The sequence below is a fragment of the Solanum verrucosum genome, unplaced genomic scaffold, assembly GCF_900185275.1.
Source record: "Solanum verrucosum unplaced genomic scaffold, falcon-dt-bn FXZP01000047.1, whole genome shotgun sequence".
Classification (NCBI taxonomy): Eukaryota; Viridiplantae; Streptophyta; class Magnoliopsida; order Solanales; family Solanaceae; genus Solanum; species Solanum verrucosum.
Genome location: NW_026020155.1, coordinates 1,450,825 through 1,470,626, shown reverse-complemented (window position 1 = coordinate 1,470,626; position 19,802 = coordinate 1,450,825). Strand labels below are relative to the sequence as shown.

Here is a 19,802-nt window from a genome sequence, read left to right as displayed (position 1 = left end):
TTGTAACAATTACAAAATCCGTTTCTTTGTTAAGGGAATAGAGATCCATAACCTCCGTGATATATACTACATTTCAGCATAAACAGAAATTTATTGAAATATAATATGATTATACATATTGCAGATTAGGATGTTGAATCAATGCTTTGCTACCTTTTAGTAGAGGTGAGCATTCAATTTTTTCGTTTTTTGGTTATGGCAAAGGTGTATTGGACGTGAATCGAATAGTTTGTTGGTTCCAAGTTTGATTCAGATTTTGTTGGTATGAGTCTGAATAAATGTCTGATTAAAAATGGACTATTTTATGTCGGACAGTGTGTTATACAGTTGAGTAAGCTTGCTGAGCTGGGGAGTTTCTGGATCCTAAACTATCTGAAAGACATAGGCTTTTTTCTTTTGTATAATCTGATAATTGGTGTTGAGATAGAGAGAAATATAAATTGCAATTAGAGTGTATTGGAGGGATGTGAAGAATAGCGCGAGGAATAGAAGAGAGGGAAAGGAGGTGAGGATTGGTTGTAATGGGGATAGTTGTGTGGAGAAACTGAAGAGTTGTATACTTTTCCCGCTGTCTAAAACGAAGCTATGGATTATAAGGGCTACAACAATGGTGTTGTTGTGGATCTTGCTTGGTCATACACTACATATACACTCTGTTACATATCCTTCTGTATGTATTTTAACTTATAAGCTCCTATATTGGGCTGATAATATAATACAGAATACATAAAGATTTGTTATCTGATCCCATAGCAGCTAAAATTTCATAATCTTGAAATGCTATACAAATTTAATTGGTGGTGAAAGGTTACATTTCCATAATGATATTAAGGTATTCCACATACTCACTTAGAAATGAGATGGAACAAATCATAAGTCAGTTAAATAATCTAATGGCGTATAAGGAACTGCAGATATAATTGGCCATTTCTGACTTTCTCTCATAATCAGATCACAGTTATTTACTGTCCAATGTGCTTACAACAACAACATTCCAGTGAAATACGGGGATGGTATGCAAACCTTACCACTACCTCGTGAAGCACTGTCTAATGTGCTTAAACATTAGAAATCCAATAACAGCATAATACCATACATAGACTACCTTAAATGTTCATTCTTCAAAAAGCAAGTTGCAGGAACCACCCCCTCCACCCCAATTTATTCAAATGCATTACATATGGGCCCCGGATTGGACAGAGATCATTAAAATTGCCTGTAATTTTATTTTACAACGTCTTCCATGAAATTATCACAATTTGCAGGACTCTCAACTGCAGAAATAATGTATTTGAACACTGTTATTCTTATGCATGTCGCGTGTGTGTATGCAATACTGGTTATAGCATGAAAGAAGTAAACGTAATGTGTAACAATTACAACAAAAAGGAAAAGAAAAGGACAAACAGTAAACTTGCTGGATGAGAGGTATCATCTATATTAGTTGGTAGGTTTGGTTTGCCTAAAGATTGGCAACAGAGGAGGCGGATTTTATCTTCACGATTGGCAGTTTGACTCTAGATTTTTCACCAGAAAAGCAGGAACAAATAGCAAAACTTGGACTAGCAATTAGCCTTTTCACTTTATCTTCCATGAATTGATCTACATTCTAGTGTGCTTTTCTACAGCAAATTCAACTTCTTTAATTACTATCACTTGCTTCTGTAGGAATCAATTTATGTCGACAACCTGCTAAATTGAAAAAATGGAGCCATAAACATGTCTACAAGAGAGAAGATATCAAGCTAGAGCAATATCCTAATTAGGAAGAAAACACAGTTGCAAGAAGGAATAGATCAATTCAGAAAAATCATGATCTTGATGCAAATATATACTTGGCAACATAGCAGCAGGAGAACACAAAATATACCTCAATGAAGCGAAAATTGGACGGACTCGTTCAAATATCTCTTCCTGAGTTCCAGTACCATCGACCTGCAAGAATTTGTTGATGAATAAAAACTGCTACACCAATAAGTAGCTTGGTTCCAGCTGAGCAGGATAAGTCAACAAAAACCACTGACAAATTCATTGCACCTTTTTTTTAATATGAAAGGGAAACGAGGGGAGAATAAAAAAGGCCCGTTGAGCAGAAATTGGACAGTTTTGAACTACTTGTCACCCTTCGGAGAGAGTACCTTGTAAAGCTTTCCTTTCTTGGCATAGTGGTTTGCTACTGGAAGAGTTATAGCTTTATATACTTTTAGGCGCTCCTTGACTGTATGTTCATTATCATCAACTCGCCCCTGAAAACAAAATGTTATGTTATCTTTTTCCTCTTCAGAACGAAACTAAAACATAAAAGCATATGGCATTCATTTTTTCTTTTAATAAGTATTAACATCACCTCATTCCGGTTCAATACTCGTTTGACCATTACTTCTTCAGGACAATCAAAGAAAAGCACAAAGTTTGGTTCAGCACCAATCTGCATTCACATCTGAACTTCAAAATCTTAACAATCAACCACAGGATCACTGCATTCACAGTGCAGTGGGTAAACTAGCAAAAGTTCCTTTTAAACAACTAAACATTCCTAGAGAATAACTTAATAGATAATGCTCATTACAATAAGAAAAGAGAAGCATCTAATTAAAGAAACTTACAATCCTCTCATACGCCACTCTATTCTCTTCACTTCTTGGGAAACCATCTATTAGAAACTTACGATTTTCAGCTGATTCAATTGCCTTCTTAATCAGCTTGACAGTCACCTCTGATGGAGCAATACTTCCTTCCTTCATTAACTTTTGAATCATGGCACTGAATTTAGGCTGAACGATATTACAAATTTTTTCGGGAAATGAACTAAAAATCCACAATGAGAAACATGGAGTTCATACCCATTCTCAGAGTCAGAATGCATCTCTTTCCTCAATAGATCTCCTGCACCTATGTGATCGAACCCAAAAGTTTCAGCAATCTTCAGGCATTGAGTGCCTTTACCACTACCAGGACCTCCTAAAAGGACAGCAAAAACTGCTCAGTAATTCTATATTTTACCCAAATAATCTAGTATAACTAGTCATTTTGTCTATTCTCATGTATAATCATGTGATTTTAGATGAAAACTGTTCATTAAGAAGGAAAGAATCAACTAATTCCCTCATAGTTATTAAACAAACTGATATTATAGGTTGTCTGCAAAGGAACCTATGTTTATTCACTTTCCACTACAAACTAGCAAAGAATGAGATGAAGGCAGACTCTTTAGCAAACTTGACAATTTTCTGATCACACAAGCATGTGCAAGATTGACAAAATGTCGCAACATTAAGGATTAAAAACTGGTTTAAACAAAAAAAGTGATATGAGCATAGGTAGCTCAACAACAGACATAATAAGCAATATGACATGTTACTTCTAGACATATTCTCTTCATTCCAACAAGAGTGACCTAATCAATATCATGAAGAAGTCCACCTCGCCATAAGGAAATCTTTTGTACCTCATTATCTTTTGCTTAATGTTATACATAATTAAATAAGAATTAGTTGAGAATCATGAGGTCTCAAAGTCAAATTCTGCAAAGACAAAAAACACTAGATGATTTCTTGTCATCTGTCCTAGCCTTGGTGGACAGAATTACTTGGTACCTACTCTGGTACCTTTTGTGCTAGGAGGTGGCAGGAATTCCATGGGAATTAGTAGAGGTGCACAAAAGCAAATTACATGGAATTAGTTGAGGTGCACAACAATGACCCGAACACCACGATTATCAAAAATGAAAACCAGTGTCAAAATTATCAAAAAAAAAAAAAAACTTGTATTTTTACATCCCCTCTCACCCTGCCCCGGACCAAAACCCCCCCGGAAAAACAGCAGAAAAATAAAATATTTCAACAAACAACAACAAAAGAGTAGCACAGTCTACTTAAGAGGTTGGAGTGATATCTATCTCAGATGAGCTACAATCAGGATAGATTTAACTGAGATCACATGAGAGATAGATTAATCAAATTTTCAAAGAGATAAAGGAGATTAGGTTTTAGTGTCCGAATAGTGCACAGTTATTAATGGACTAAAATGTGAAATTAATTACCCAATACAAAAGCGACAAAAGGGTTATTTCTTCTGGAATTACTTTCACCTTCTACCTACATGCATTCAAAGGGAGAAAAACAGTAGTCAATAATATTTTGTAGAAAAAAAAACATTTCAGTGATGATAAAAAAACAAATAGAAGATATTGAGAGAGAGAGAGAGAGAGAATGAATAACCGGCGGTTTGACAATTTCAGTACAAAATGCTTGACAAATCTTCAGCTCATCAGCTCTTCTCACCTAGAGTAATTGAGAACAATATTGAGAGATTTGCAGCAGCAAAACCAAAGAGATTTGATCAATTTGTGAAGTAAAATTACCTGTTGAAGATGCGAAAAGAATAGAGGGAGTGAAGTGAAACGCCTCCACATCTTTGATCGGTGTTCCGTTTTCTGGATTTGGGTTTCAATGGCGAAAGAGCGTTTGTATTAGAGCACGTCGAGTGAGTGTAAAAGCGTGAGTCCCATAAACAATACCTGTCTGCACGTTCACTCGCATAAACGCTGCAACACTTTCCGGGCCGATTAGTTCCTTATAGATCGGGTTTGGGTCTTTCCACTTGCCCCTTCTTCAGTTAGATATTTGAGTTTAGGCTAGCCCCTGTTCCGTCTCATTTTATATGATATAGTTTCAACTTATATAATTTGATATTATTAAGGATAAAATGAGAACTTTAAAATTGAAGAATACTTAAAATTTTGAGATAAATGTCTAAAACACACTTAAATTATCTCATTTTTTTGAGTTTCATACCTAAATCATTGAGGGGTCGTCTGGTAGAGTGTATACAAATAATGCAAAATAGGGTGTATTAGTAATGCTTGCATTAGTAGTGCTTGCATTAGTAATGCTTGCATTAGTTATGTCTGCATTATTTCTTATACACTGTTTGGTTTGATGTATTAGAAATAACAAATCTTGCATAATGTCTATTAAAAAAATGTATGTTTACAAAAATACCCTTCACACTTTATTTCTTTGTACACTTCCTTTGCAACAAGGTTCTTTTGCTAAAACATTATTTACTCCTATTCTTTTTTTTTTTCAAATATAAAATTAAATAGTTGTTACTATATTGAAATAAGATTAAAAAAAGAAGAAGAAGAAGAAGATGCCAGCTCCATTATTAGTAGATTTCCAAAATGAATTTCATCAATGAGGTCAATTTTTTTTTTTGGTAACAAAACGTGGAAAAAATTCAGTATCTGCTAATGGATAACCAAGTATCTGCTCTTCATCAAAACAAAAAAACAACCAATTATCTGTTAATATATAACCAAGGATCATAGTCCACATTATTATCAAGACCTCAATTCCATAAATACATCAACTTGCTGCGCAAGCAGTTGCAAGAGATCAAACTACGCCTAGCTACACTTTTATTGCTTGATACTCTCCTTATCCATCATGTACACTCTAGAAATGTAAAATATTTCCATTACCACAAAATACCAATACAAATAAAGAGTACCCATTTCTGATATCAGAAACTAGGCCTCCAACAAACAAGAAAACTAACTACTAAGTAATCGAATAAACCGTTTACATTTTTGTGCTTTCCTTGAACTACTGAAGAACTGTACTCTCTCTATAATCTCTTTTTTTATCTGAGCTACTGCCTCCTCTGTATGTACATGCCCCACATATAGCTGCAAATGTCTCTTTCTGAAACTGTTTCCAATGCTTCCTTTTTGTTCTCTCCAAAACTTGTTTAATCCCATTGTTTGTCATTGTTATGCCTGTCCACTGTGTTATCCCCTGCCATACATCTTTTATCCATTTAAATTCACATATCACAAAAATAATAATTGCAAATCTCTTTTTGTAACTAAACACTCGTAATAGTTTCACATAAATTGGGACATAGTAAATATTTGAGACGTACGAACAAGATCATCTACATCTTATTAAAAAACGAAAAATTACAAATGACAATTCGAATTTGTACAGCAGAATTGTCATAAAGCCTTGGCGACAGAAGCACCAAAGTGATTCTGCTTATTTCCTTGTGGAACAACCCATTTATAATCAGCATGATGATGCCTGCACCTAAACGAGCCTGGATGGATTGTTGGTGAACAAATACACTGCTTCCCCATTCCAGCACCAGCAACTACTCCTCTGCTTCCAGTTGATGATTCTGCAGTTGCCTGTAGAGGAACTTGTTCCCTTGCAATACCAGCCATGTATCTGTTCCTTTATTGCATTAAGCTTCCTCCAATACCAACTACTATCAATAGGTGCCCTGTGACTCCATATCGAGGTTTCCTCTCTAAGATAAATTCCATGTACCCATTTTTACCCACAAGGTTTCCTTATTCATTACAATCTACCATATTAATTGTCCCACTGATGCAATGTTCCAGCTGCTACTGCCAGAATCATTTACTTTTTTTTCTTAAATTTAGAAAGGAGGTGGCAAGAAAAGAGAGCTCGTAACTCCCTTCCCCCAAAACAGAAAAAAACAAAAGAGGATCAACCAATCAATGATTAGCTGGATCTCAATACCAGTGAGCATCACAGCAGCTATGAACCATCAACTCATAGAGAAATTAACAAAGGAAAACAGAAACAAGACAGAGAAATATAGGACAGATTAAAGAACTGTCATAGCAGCTATATAATTGCATTTCAGAATCTCAAAATTAAATGGCTACACGAGAATTTGAAGAGCTGTAACGACAACTATATAATTACATCTACACTTAGCATTGACACAAGAGTTGAGATATTTTGATAAAACTTAGTTACACAAAAAGATTTAACATGCTCATGCGCACATTAATAATCGGAGATGTCAAAATATGCCATTGTTGTCACACTTCGAAGTGATTTCAAGCAAAAATTACTAAACTAGTGTAGCCACTTATATCACAAGTTCACCGTACTTCAAAGTTTATCATGGACAGCCATCCACATCATTGTCTGACAATCATGTTCACCCATACGTAAAAATAATTCCATCTTTTTGTCGTCTTTACAGAGAATCATTGCAGCTTTTATACGTTGCTCTTTGGTGTACAACTCAAATACAGGGGATTCAAGGATAGAATAAACTTGACCACGAACATCAGCTCGATCACGATCCCCCATCTTTTCAATCAAGGAACCAATTCTTTTGTCTTGACTTTCAGTAAAGCTTTTCATAACTTCCATCATACCCTTAAGAAATGTCTCACTATCATCCTCTACTATTTTTTTCCTTTTCTTGCTTTTCTCTTTCTCGTTAACATTAGAAGATGATCTTTTAGAATACTCACCTTGTTTATGACTTTTTCGGGATCCATCATGTTCATTTTCAGAACCAGCAACATTTTCTCCTTCATTAAATACGCTAGGTCCAGTGACATTTTCAGCTCTAGTAAATGAACTAGGTTCGGTGAAATCTTCAGCTGTAGCAAATCCACCTTGTCCAGTGGCATTTTCAGCTTCTTCAGTACCAACTTTAGAGTTATGGTAAGCATTTTCTTCTTCTTCTTCATCATCATCAAGATCAACATCAATAGGAAATCCCAAACTCATGTCATTAGAATGTTGTGGAGCTTGACTCTTTTGAATTTCTTCAGTAGCATCTAGCGGCCCTTCAGCGAACTCTCCTGTTGCTCTATCCTTACCAAATATTTCTTCCCAATCCTCAAATAGTGGCCATTTCTTAGTATTCATTTTCTTGGCTTGTGGATCAATCTAGAAAATTAAAAAATAAAATAGAACAATATGATATTAATTAACTGTAAAAGGATCTAAAGAGAGGCTAGATGCTACTATATATGTGATGATAACAATTTACTTGATCGCTAGTTTAAAGGCACATCAACTATGAATAATTAAAGGAACTAATAAGGAAAGTACCATATGAAATAACAAAAATATATTAATTACCTTTATAAAGTCAATCCAATGTTTTGGATCGTCAACTATTATAGTTCCATCACTATATTGAAATCCCAAACCACTTCGAGTCTTCAACAAAGCTATACTTCCATAGCATCTTTTCCAATATCTCATTTTATTTTTGATGTGTGGTTCACCTTTCAATCCACTTGTAGGATGATATTTGTGTATATAACGTTCTAACTCCATCAAGTGTCCTGGTCTAAAGGTTCCATTATCACCTCTCCAACCATTAGCACACAACTCTTTAAGCCCGTCTAAAAGAGTTTGTTCTTCTTCTGGAATCCATGTCCTTCGTGTTGAAGGTGTTGTGTTGCTTGATTTTTTTGATTTCTTATTTGATGATGTTTGACTATTCATTTCGCCTGTAAGAACTTGTGCGACAGATTATCAAAAAAATCAGGAAGAACCAAATATCATAAGATTCACTATAAACTAAAGCATACAACAAAAGAAATGTGAAGAGTACATAAGGGTGTGCAATTAAGGTCACAAAAAAACAGAAGTTTTTGGCAGTTAAACAATTTATACTAGGCCAGTTCTAAAGAGCAAATGAAGTCCAAAAAGGTTCTATAGCTAACAAGTAGCAATATGTCAATTGTTATATCTTGCATTCCACATTGATTGAGCCAGCTCATCCCTCCAAGTGGTCCACTCCTCCGACGATTCAATAACATCAATATTCTCGTGTTGATACTTCATATGTTCTTCTATATCAATGTCTAAGGGATCCACTTCCATTTCTCTACGAATGAAATTATGAATCAAGCAGCAAGCACTAATGATCCTGTTATGAACCTTAACCGAGTACCATGAAGAACTTCTAAGAATTCCCCAACGTCCTTTCAACAAACCAAATGCCCTTTCAATTACATTACGAGCTCTAGCATGCCTCATGTTGAAAAGCTCTTCTTTACATTGAGGCGATGGATTATCGCCTCGCCAATCCTTTAACCAATATCTATAACCTCGATAAGGTGAAAGAAATCCTTTTCCATTCGTATATCCTCCATCACACAAATAATAGTTACCTATAATATAAACATATAATTTAGTTACTAGTACCATTCTTTCTATGATGTAACTTGAAAGCATATATAAGGCCTACCCTCATGAATTTTCAAACCATTCCTTCGTACTATAGCATCTCGTAATACACGAGCATCGGCAGCTGAACCTTCCCATCCAGGTAACACATAAGTAAAATTGAGATTTCTATCACAAACTCCCAAAACATTAGTTGCTATCTCTCATTTTCTTGTTCTATATCTTGGTTTGTGTTGGATTGGAACTCTAATGGGAATGTAAGTACCGTCTAGTGCACCTAAACAACCCTTTAAGATACATTATAGTGTTATCTCAAAATATATAATATTTTTCTAAAACTGTTAAAACTGCATATTTTGTATACAAGTTAAAAGATGATAAACGACAGTTTCACCTACCTCAAACCATTTCCATCGATCTTCAATCTCATCCTCAAGTACTGGTTTAGGATTAATAAGTAGCAATGGAGTTAGTTTGAGAATAGCACTCAAGCATTCATTGAAAACCTGACTTACGCTCCATCCCGATCTAATATAATCAACCTTGATTGATCTATTTTTCTCATGGTGAGCCAAGATATTTAAAAACATTGCTAATTTTTCGCTGCTTGACATACTTTTACTATCGGTCAAACCTCCAATATCCTTAGTTAAGAGAACTAAAGTGTGAAAGGCATTTCTATCCATTCTTAACTTATCGATACATACACTACCATTATCATTTATGATATAGTGTAAGTGAGAAATGATTTTCGGAACTCGAACAGTCATACAATACCTAACCTCACGTCTGTTTCGACATCGTCTTCTTAGAGAATGACCATGACTAGCCATGAAAAGACAAATAAGGAGAACAAGAACTTGCTGAAACAATATCTCCACAAGAATAATATATTCAATACCTGATAATGGTTGAAGATCCATAATAACACCTATATTTGCCATAAAAATAAGAATGAATACATATAAAGCTTTTAAATAAGTATCTATGTGCATAAATTCCTAATTTTCGACCATATAGAGAGTGGAATAGATGAGCTCAAAGCATATTAAAAAAACAAGCTAAACCTAAATTTCATCTTAAATTGTGAAAGAGATGTTGAAAAATAGAGATTTTAATGAAAGATAAGAGTACTAACCTTGTAAAGATGAGCAAACAATGTTCGATTGAGCAAAGGGAAGAAGAAACCTAATCTTGAATTTCCATTGACAAAGTACAGAGAGATGAAAGGTTTCTGAAGCAAGTACTATGGAAAATGTTTTTTTAAAAGGCTTTGAGGGTACTTTTGTAATTATATAATATAATGCAAGTGTTAAAATGCTATGTATTACTAATACCTAGAATTTCTTGGTATTAGTAATACACAACTTAATACACAATATAGTGTATAACTAATGCTTGCATTAGTTATACATGACGTAAAAAAGTGTACCAAACAAGGTATTACTAATACACACACCTAATGCATGCGTTATTTTTCCTAATACACTCTACCAAACGACCCCTGAGAGTGTGAATTTCATATCTAAACTATCACTTATTAGTTTAAGAAATACACCTCAGTGGTGTGTATTACACTCTCTCTTTTATTTGAAAAAAACCTTGACACGTGGCATTCCACATGAATAAAATATTTCACTTGACAAAAATTAAGTAATAAAATATTAATATCAATTAAACATTAAAGATTAAATTTTTACTACCCCCCAAAAAATAGCTTTAAAAAAAATTAATTATTTTTCTTACCCAACACTCCACCACCTCCACTCCGTAACTCCCCCACCCCTCCCCCGAAAATCCCCCGTACTTTTTAAAAAAAAAAATTCATTTATAAAATATTTTTATAAAACTCATACTTCACCCCCCCCCCCCAAACCACCCACTCATTCCTGCCCCCCCCCCCCCCCCTCCCCAAAAAAAAAAAAAAAAAAAAAAAAAAAAAATATATATATATATATATATATATATTATTTTAAAAAAAAAGAATTCCCGTTTTGTGTTAGATATGTACATATATTTTTTCTACTTGTGTATCGAATATAACATAAATAAAAAAAATTATTTTAAAAAAAGTATTGCGGCGGCAAGTAAAAAATATTTTCGATATGTATATATCTAACACAAAACGAGAAAAAGAATTGGAAGCGGAGGGTTAGGTGGAGTGAGTAGAATTATTTTTCAAAAAAAATAAAATAATATCTAAATTTGTATTTGAAGGGGAAGGGGAGATGAAGTAAAAAATTAAATACTTTTATAAAATTTAAACAAAAAAAAAAATTAAAATTGGGGTGGGTAGGTGTACGGTGAGAGGAAATGATGGAGTGGGGTAAGAAACAATTTTACATTTTATTTTATAAAAAAAATATTTTTTTGGGATAATAATTTTTTCATCTTTAATTTTAACTAATACTAATTAAATATTTAATTTTTTTCTCAAGGTGGAATATTTTGTCCATATGGAGTGTGATGTGATAATTTGTTTAAAATAAAAAAGAGAGTGTATTACACTCACCTTGATTAGAGTGTTATAAAAGAGAGATGTGTTTCTCAAACTAATAAGTGATAGTTTAGATGTAAAACTCACACTCTCAATAATTTAGGTATGAAACTCAAAAAAAAGAAATAGTTTATGTGTGTTTTTAACACTTATCTCTAAAAATTTTGCAAATATTATTTCTAATATGAATATAGAAGATGGACTAATCGGTTAATTAGTGTTTGAACAATATTTTTAATTGAAATTGTGTATGATATAAATTGCATTTGGAAAAAATTAGATCTTTTTGGATTAAAAAAATCTCTATTTAATAAATAAATACTCCAATATACTTATTTCAAGATTTCTCTATTTCAAAGTTTTAAGTTGGTATCGAGCTATGTTTAATTCAAGATTATTCTTTTCGTGTAATTTATTTATGAATTATTAATATTTTTTCTTTAAAAAGAGCAAAACCATATGTTAATTTATGCTAATTTTTATTGTGAAAGTTAAATTTCCTAAAATTCCGACCAAACCTTGTATGGTATACTAGATATAGGACCCCGTGCCAGCACGGGGCCCAATATATATTAATTTTTTATTTTAATTTATGTCATATTATGGAATTTGAGAAGTTATTGAAATTTTTATATGATTTTAAAAATATTTTAAATTTTTAGTTATTGTGATTTGTAGTACTTTTTTTTAACATAATTTTGAAAATAATATTTAATACTCTGTTTGTTCTAATTTATGTGGCACACGCAGAATTTCAAATATTAACCATTTTTTATATGTCTCTTTAATATATTAAGTTGTTAATTATTGTATTTTATAGTACATTTTGAACCTAATTTTTAAATAATATATGTTATTTGCCATGTCCCAATTTATGTGGCATTAATTGATAGATTTGTTGGAGTCAAGAGATTTATTTTGTTAATTATTGTAATTTATAATTTGTTTTTCGTCAATTTCGTCGACTATTTTTTTTATTAATTATTGTAATTTATTGTTTCTTTTTTGTCAATTTCAAACAATATATGTTTATCATATAATCCATTTTATGTGATACCAATAGAATTTAGAGAGTCAATTAAATTTTTTATATAAGTTTTAAATAATTAAGCTGTTAATTATTGTAATGTATAGTATTACTTATATTATTTTTAAATATATTTAAATATTATATGTTAGGTTTTTTATCCTAATTTATATGGCATTGATAGAATTTAAAGTGTCAAATAATTGTTAATTATTGTAATAGATAATATGGAGTATTTAAGTCATTTATAGTATAGTAATTAATATATAATATGTAGTATTTAAGTGTTATATTATGGAATTTGAGAAGTTATTGAAATTTTTATATGATTTTAAAAATATTTTAAATTGTTAGCTATTGTGATTTGTAGTACTTTTTTTTTACATAATTTTGAAAATAATATTTATTACTCTGTTTGTTCTAATTTATGTGGCACACGCAGAATTTCAAATATTAACCATTTTTTATATGTCTCTTTAATATACTAAGTTGTTAATTATTGTATTTTATAGTACATTTTGAACCTAATTTTTTAATAATATATGTTATTTGCCATGTCCCAATTTATGTGGCATTAATTGATAGATTTGTTGGAGTCGAGAGATTTATTTTGTTAATTATTGTAATTTATAGTTTCTTTTTCGTCAATTTCAAACAATATATGTTGTTAATTGATAGAATACTTTTAATGTAATTTTTTTAAAAAAAATATGTGTGACTGTCCATGTCCCAATTTATGTGACACATGTAAAGTTTTGACAATTAACCAAAATTTTAATACATTTAAAAAAAAATTAAGTCGTTAAATTTTAAGTAATTTAAATTGTTGTATTATTTATTACAATTTATAATACTTTTAAAGTAGTTTAAATATTGTACTATTTATTATGCTTTATAACACTTTTTTTTTAAATTTATGTCATATTATGGAATTTGAGAAGTTATTGAAATTTTTATATGATTTTAAAAATATTTTAGATTGTTAGCTATTGTGATTTGTAGTACTTTTTTTTAACATAATTTTGAAAATAATATTTATTACTCTCTTTGTTCTAATTTATGTGGCAAATGCAGAATTTCAAATATTAACCCTTTTTTATATGTCTCTTTAATATATTAAGTTGTTAATTATTGTATTTTTTGGTACATTTTGAACCTAATTTTTTAATAATATATGTTATTTGCCATATCCCAATTTATGTGGCATTAATTGATAGATTTGTTGGAGTCGAGAGATTTATTTTGTTAATTATTGTAATTTATAGTTTCTTTTTCGTCAATTTCAAACAATATATGTTGTTAATTGATAGATTTTTTGGAGTGGACTATTTTTTTATTAATTATTGTAATTTATTGTTTCTTTTTCGTCAATTTCAAACAATATATGTTGTTAATTGATAGATTTTTTGGAGTGGACTATTTTTTTATTAATTATTGTAATTTATTGTTTCTTTTTCGTCAATTTCAAACAATATATGTTTATTATATAATCCATTTTATGTGGTACCAATAGAATTTAGAGAGTCAATTAAATTTTTTATATAAGTTTTAAATAATTAAGTTGTTTAATGTATAGTATTACTTATATTATTTTTAAATATATCTAAATATTATATGTTAGGTTTTTTATCCTAATTTATATGGCATTGATAGAATTTAAAGTGTCAAATAATTGTTAATTATTGTAATAGATAATATGGAGTATTTAAGTCATTTATAGTATAGTAATTAATATATAATATGTACTAGTATTTAAGTGGAAGGTGGTGGGGCCCACTTATATAGCTTGATAAATATATTGGATATTAGTAGTGATTTATAGTATAATAATTAATAATATATAATATGTAGTATTTAAGTGGAAGGTGATGGGGCCCACTTATATATTTTATAAATATATTGGACATTAATAATGATCTTATTGGAACATTGGTAGTCATTCCTAGACTCTTCTATAATATAGTAAAATTTATACCCTCTCTAAGAACAAAACAAAAACACCCCTAAATCACACTTTACGTAACTACTTGATAAATCATACTTTACGTAAATGAGCACCTTTGTTTTCCATTTTCGTTCTAGATTAGGGTTGTTCAAATTCAAATCGAATTTGATAATTCAAATTGAAAAAAATACTATTAATTAGTTTAATGATTTGATAAAGATTATAATTTTTTTATTGATTTATAGGTTTCGTAAAGATTTAGATTTTCTCTTTACGAATTAATCGATAATTCAATAATAGCTAAGGATAAATCTGGTTCGTCCATTTTATTTTACTACTTTGGGTTGTGCAATTAATACAAAATCAATTAATTCCCCTTGTATCAAATGTTCTGCTAGTTATTTTCTACTTGCAATTAATCCGTCATAATATCGTGTGCACAGTGTTGTTAATACTTATTCTAAATTAGCGGGAAAATGCATAAGTGCCCCCCAATCTATACCCGAAATCCCAGAGACACACCTAACCTTTACTAAGGTCCTATTACCCCCTCGAACTTATTTTATATGTAATATTCTACCCCTTTTTGGCCTACGTGGCACTATCTTGTGGGCCCAATGCATGTGACATTTTTTTCAAGGATAGTGCCACGTAGGCCGAAAAGGGGTAGAATATTATAGATAAATTAAGTCCGGGGGGTAATAGGACCTTAGTAAAGGTTAGGTGTGTCTCTGGAATTTCGGGCATAGGCTGGGGGTACTTATGCATTTTCCCTAAATTAGCAGAGAGTTAATATCTCAAAAGGTTACTCAACTTTGAGAAATTATTTAGCAAAGTCATTAAACTTTGTTTTATATTAATAAAATCACTCAACTTAGAACTTAGTATCAATAAAATCACTCAACTAAATTTATTATTAATAGTTTTATGTCATATTCATTATTAAAATAATAATAAACAAATGTTTCAAAATTAATACTTCATTATAATTAATTTAAAAAAGTACCCAAAAAGAATAATAATTAATCTAAATAATTTTATTTATGTAAAAAAAAAATCCTATTATCTATGTAAATCAAATACTGTAATTTGTTATGATTTTTAAGAAGGAAAAATTAGGAGTAGTTAAATTACTAAAAAATAATTCATCAATGTGCGGACTTTCTGTAATAATCCATTTTTGTTGGATGGATTTGTTGTAATTAGAGTCCGTAACAATAAGTTGGATTACGACTCTGATTTTACGTTTTATAAAGTAAAAGCAAGGGCTTAATTTATTTTTAATTATTATTTTTTATCTTTAAAAGACAAATTTAAAAGTGAAATTAGTATGATATAAAAAATATTTTTGCCATGTCAAATTTATTTTAATAATAAATTTAGTTGGATGATTTTATTGATATAAAAACCTAAGTTGAATGATTTTATTGATACAAAATAAAATTTAGCGAATTTAGTACATAATTTTTCAAAGTTGAATGACCTTTTGAGAAATTAACTCATTGGTAGATGATATTCAATTTAATGAAATTTTGATTTCCAAGTTCAAATTACTTTATAGTTTTTGACACTCTATATATTAGATTCCGTTTAAAATCATCTATAAATGATTTTCAGTAGAGATTTTTTTTTTTTTATGTTTAATCTTAATAGTTAAATTCAGTGTTTTAAAAGGTGGGGACATGAGGCAGGGTGCTTTACTTAGTATAGGGCGAGGCGTAAGCCTTGAGACGTGGTGCGTAAGTATTATGGATCTTAAAATTTTTAATTTACAATATAGTATATTAATATAATAAGACAAAATTATAAAAATACATCATTAGTTTGAAACAATTACAAACATGATTAAAGAAACTCATAGAAAATGAAAGGGATAAGGGTCTGAAAAATACCCCAACTTTGGTCGAATTTGTTGTTGCGACACTAAACTTTCATGAGGACCTATTACCTCCCTAGACTATTTAATATCATATTTTTTACCCCTATGAACTATTTAATAGTGTATTTTAAAGGTATATATGTGCCCATGTGGACACATTACTATTTATAATTTTGCATTATTTTTTATGTCCACGTGGACAAATATATATGTTTAAAATACGGTACTAAATAGTCTAGGGAGGTAATAGGTCCTCATGAAAGTTTAGTATCGCAACAACAAATTCGACCAAAGTTGAGGTATTTTTTAGACCTTTATCCCAAAATGAAACTTCTAACTAACATGATTATACAAGTATAAATAATCTAACATCTTAACTTTCTAATAATAAAAGAATAATTTTTTCTAAAAAAATATTTCTATCATACTATACAATTTACCCCCATAAAAGAAAATAATCAAAAAACTTACTAGTAATATAATAAAAACATCACTACATCATGAATATATATAAAATTACTTTCAAATAGCTTAATAAAATATGATAATTCTGAGTCATAGGACAAAATCATGAAGATCAATCATAAGTGCAAAAATAAATTTCGCTATGTATTATTATGAGAAATGTTTTGTAATATATAATCACCTTCACAGTGTTACGAAATAGTAAAAATGTGATACTACAACTTGTTATTTGTGTTACTATCAATCTTCTTATCTTTATAGATTAAAAAATTATTAAGTTACATTCATTTATTCAAGAATTATGAGAGTCAACAATGTTAACTAAAGAATTTAATACATAATTTGTGTAAGATCTGTTAGGTGAGCCCCGAGCGTTGGACGTACAGTCGGACGCTTGGAGCGTAAGTCTTATAGAACTATGCCCCACACTTGAGTCTCGGGAGGTTTTGCTAGAGCTCCGCCCCAAGGCAAGTCCCAACAGAGTCTTTTAGAACACTGGTTAAATCAATAATAACTAATAATTAATTAATTAATATCTTAACAATTTAATAGGTCTAAAAATGATAATCAATAAATCAATTCGATAACTTTTTTAAATTAAAATTGGCCCGAATCAATCGATACTCAACCTTATTCTAAATTTTTCATTTATTGCCCTTTAGATGTACTGACTCGACACTTTCACGTGCTAATTATGATATGTTTTGTCAGTTGGTAATATTTTTACGTGGACAATATCTATTGCATGCAAGTTAAGTCATTTCAATAGCTCGCCACCTCTTATCTTATTCAAAAGTCCCCTCTCTTATACCATTTGGCCCAAAAGAAGAAAAAAAATCTAGTAATTGCTTTGCTGATTAAATGAAACTAATAAAAGGTTTCAAATTATAAGTATTTTATTTTATTTTATTTGATTATGAGTTTGAATTACTAATGGGAAGTTTTGACCAAAATAAGCTATTTAAAAAACCAATTCACCAAACTAATACGCTTTTTAAATTTTTTACAAAAGTAGTATAAACGTACTTCATGGTAACGTTTTAGGTTATTTTTATTTTAAAAATTCAACGGACAAAAACTGACGGAACTGACGACGTTAAATGAATAAACGTTACTGTGAGTAACGTTTTACGTGTAAACCCTGCAAATGCAGAATCAAATCCTGCAAATTTAAAACGTTACTGTGAGTAACGTTTTAGGTGTAAGAATCCTTTGACTCCTGCAAATTTAGCTATAAAACGTTACTCATAGTAACGTTTTACCTCAAAAACGTGACTGTCAGTTACGACACTCTGTTAAAGTCTTCCTTCATTTTTTAAACTGACCACATGTGATTGTAAAATAAATGTTGCTCTAAGGAATGTTTTGCATATTCCAACAATATTCAACAAAACTTTTACTTGTGTTGCCCATTGTTAAAATAATATTCACAAAACTTTATTAGGTAATAAGTCAAGTGTATCATATTATTAAGAGATTTTTTAAAATAATATTAATAAATTAGAAAAATAATTTTAAAGCTATAGTAAGAACTTAACATAATATGATAAACTTGACTTATTCTAATTTTGCAGGAGTTGAAGACTCGTGATTGGATTCTTAGTAAACGTTACTCATAGTAACGTTTTAGGTGTAAAACGTTACTCATAGTAACGTTTTACATTTGCAGGATTTGATTCTGCATTTGCAGGGTTGACGTGATTGGATTCTCAATAAACGTTATTGGGAGTAACGTTTTACACCTAAAACGTTACTTACAGTAACGTTTATTCATTTAACGTCGTCAGTTCCGTCAGTTTTTGTCAGTTGAATTTTTAAAATAAAAATAACCTAAAATGTTACCATGAAGTACGTTTATACTACTTTTGTAAAAAATTTAAAAAGCGTATTAGTTTGTGCAAAAAGAAAAATTTCTAGGAAAGGGTGAAAAATAAAGCGTTTTGTTTTTCATACTCTTACATTATTTATTTTTCACGTTGTCCAGGTGAAGAAATAAAGTTAGCTTTTTAGAGCTACAAAATATGTTAATTATTTGTGGATCTGTTAAAAGTCTAGAGAGTAATTGTCAAGAAAGAATACAATATTGATACTAAAAAGAAATTATAATAGTAAAACCTTATGACTAACAAATAATATTATTGTGATAAATCGTTGTCTTGAAAGTGATTCCTACCTTCATAGTCTATCAGTGAATAAAGTGATCAATTTAGAAGGTGTTCATCCAGAAATGTGCAACTTGTAATATATATATATATATATAGATGACAATGTATGGGTAGTAAAGATTTTAAGATAGAAATAGCTATTATGTGGAGTAATTGTTTTGATTAGCTTTTAATGTTAGGAAATAATGACCGTCTAATTTTGAGTAATGAATCTTGATTGTCTTTCAATTTCAGTGAATGAACCTTAAAGTTATGCTAGGGGGTAAATTTTTTGAAGGTTGTGTTGAACCACAAAATTCATGAATAACATGCCAGTGCAGAAATTTTTCTGTGAGTTTTGTGGTTCAATGCAACCTCCAAAAGCTTAATAAATTATAATTCCATTTCATCCATAACAGGGACGGGAGTACTGTAGTGCATTTAAGCTAGCTGAAGACTATGTTTCTCTTCATTGTGGCAAAAGTGTTGTCATCATTCCAATTCTTAGCTTGTTTGATCCCAATTGTTAACTTGTCTCCATTGATTTTGATCCCAATTGTTAATTACTTGTCCTTATTGGTCTTGGTTCCAATCATTTAGCTTATGCTTCTTCACAGTCCCAAACTTGAGCTTGTACATGTGCATCATCATTTCAATTATTTGCTTGTTTCAACTCCTCTTGAACGATCGTAAAAGCAATCCTTGTAGGAGTCATTATTTGCATAATACCACAAAAAATTGTTTCATTAGCGGTCGACACGTTAATAAATATTCAAACTCCACAATTGGCTATAGAAAAAAAGGATTCCACCTATATCATGACATATCAAATCTACATTAGTACAACAAATCATTTGCCTTGCA

The 19,802-nt window shown here is 30.5% G+C and overlaps 2 protein-coding genes across 3 annotated transcripts; both read right to left on the bottom strand.

Annotated features, from left to right (window-relative positions):
* Positions 1-1,194: 1,194 nt before the first annotated feature.
* LOC125828292 (UMP-CMP kinase) lies at positions 1,195-4,616 on the bottom strand. Of its 2 annotated transcripts, none has more exons than XM_049507604.1 (9): positions 4,364-4,600; positions 4,221-4,283; positions 4,043-4,097; positions 2,844-2,961; positions 2,607-2,763; positions 2,348-2,428; positions 2,139-2,246; positions 1,871-1,935; positions 1,195-1,689 (listed from the first exon to the last, which is right to left on the bottom strand). In XM_049507604.1, exons 1-9 carry the CDS (start codon positions 4,412-4,414, stop codon positions 1,677-1,679), a joined length of 711 nt encoding a protein of 236 aa, XP_049363561.1. In that variant the 5' UTR covers positions 4,415-4,600; the 3' UTR covers positions 1,195-1,676. The 2 variants fall into 2 exon arrangements, with proteins under 2 accessions (XP_049363561.1, XP_049363560.1); XM_049507603.1 differs by having other exon boundaries at positions 1,430-1,692; positions 4,364-4,616.
* Positions 4,617-8,528: 3,912 nt separating this feature from the next.
* Positions 8,529-9,667, bottom strand: LOC125828274 (uncharacterized). Its single transcript, XM_049507588.1, has 3 exons — positions 9,346-9,667; positions 9,061-9,111; positions 8,529-8,965 (listed from the first exon to the last, which is right to left on the bottom strand). The coding sequence occupies exons 1-3, from the start codon at positions 9,665-9,667 to the stop codon at positions 8,529-8,531; spliced, it is 810 nt and encodes a 269-aa protein (XP_049363545.1).
* Between the last annotated feature and the right edge of the window lie 10,135 nt (positions 9,668-19,802).

What these genes read in the sequence shown, in the direction of transcription:
- LOC125828292 (XM_049507603.1), bottom strand. Translation starts at nt 4,414, where the DNA reads ATGTGGAGGCGTTTCACTTCACTCCCTCTATTCTTTTCGCATCTTCAA. An exon ending in TCTTTTCGCATCTTCAACAG is followed by an intron (nt 4,284 to 4,363) that starts GTAATTTTACTT and finishes CAATTACTCTAG; the next exon opens with GTGAGAAGAGCTGATGAGCT. An exon ending in GAGTGGCGTATGAGAGGATT is followed by an intron (nt 2,429 to 2,606) that starts GTAAGTTTCTTT and finishes ATGTGAATGCAG; the next exon opens with ATTGGTGCTGAACCAAACTT.
- LOC125828274 (XM_049507588.1), bottom strand. Translation starts at nt 9,667, where the DNA reads ATGGATAGAAATGCCTTTCACACTTTAGTTCTCTTAACTAAGGATATT. An exon ending in CGTTTATCATCTTTTAACTT is followed by an intron (nt 9,112 to 9,345) that starts GTATACAAAATA and finishes CTGGATGGGAAG; the next exon opens with GTTCAGCTGCCGATGCTCGT. An exon ending in TGCTATAGTACGAAGGAATG is followed by an intron (nt 8,966 to 9,060) that starts GTTTGAAAATTC and finishes TTTATATTATAG; the next exon opens with GTAACTATTATTTGTGTGAT.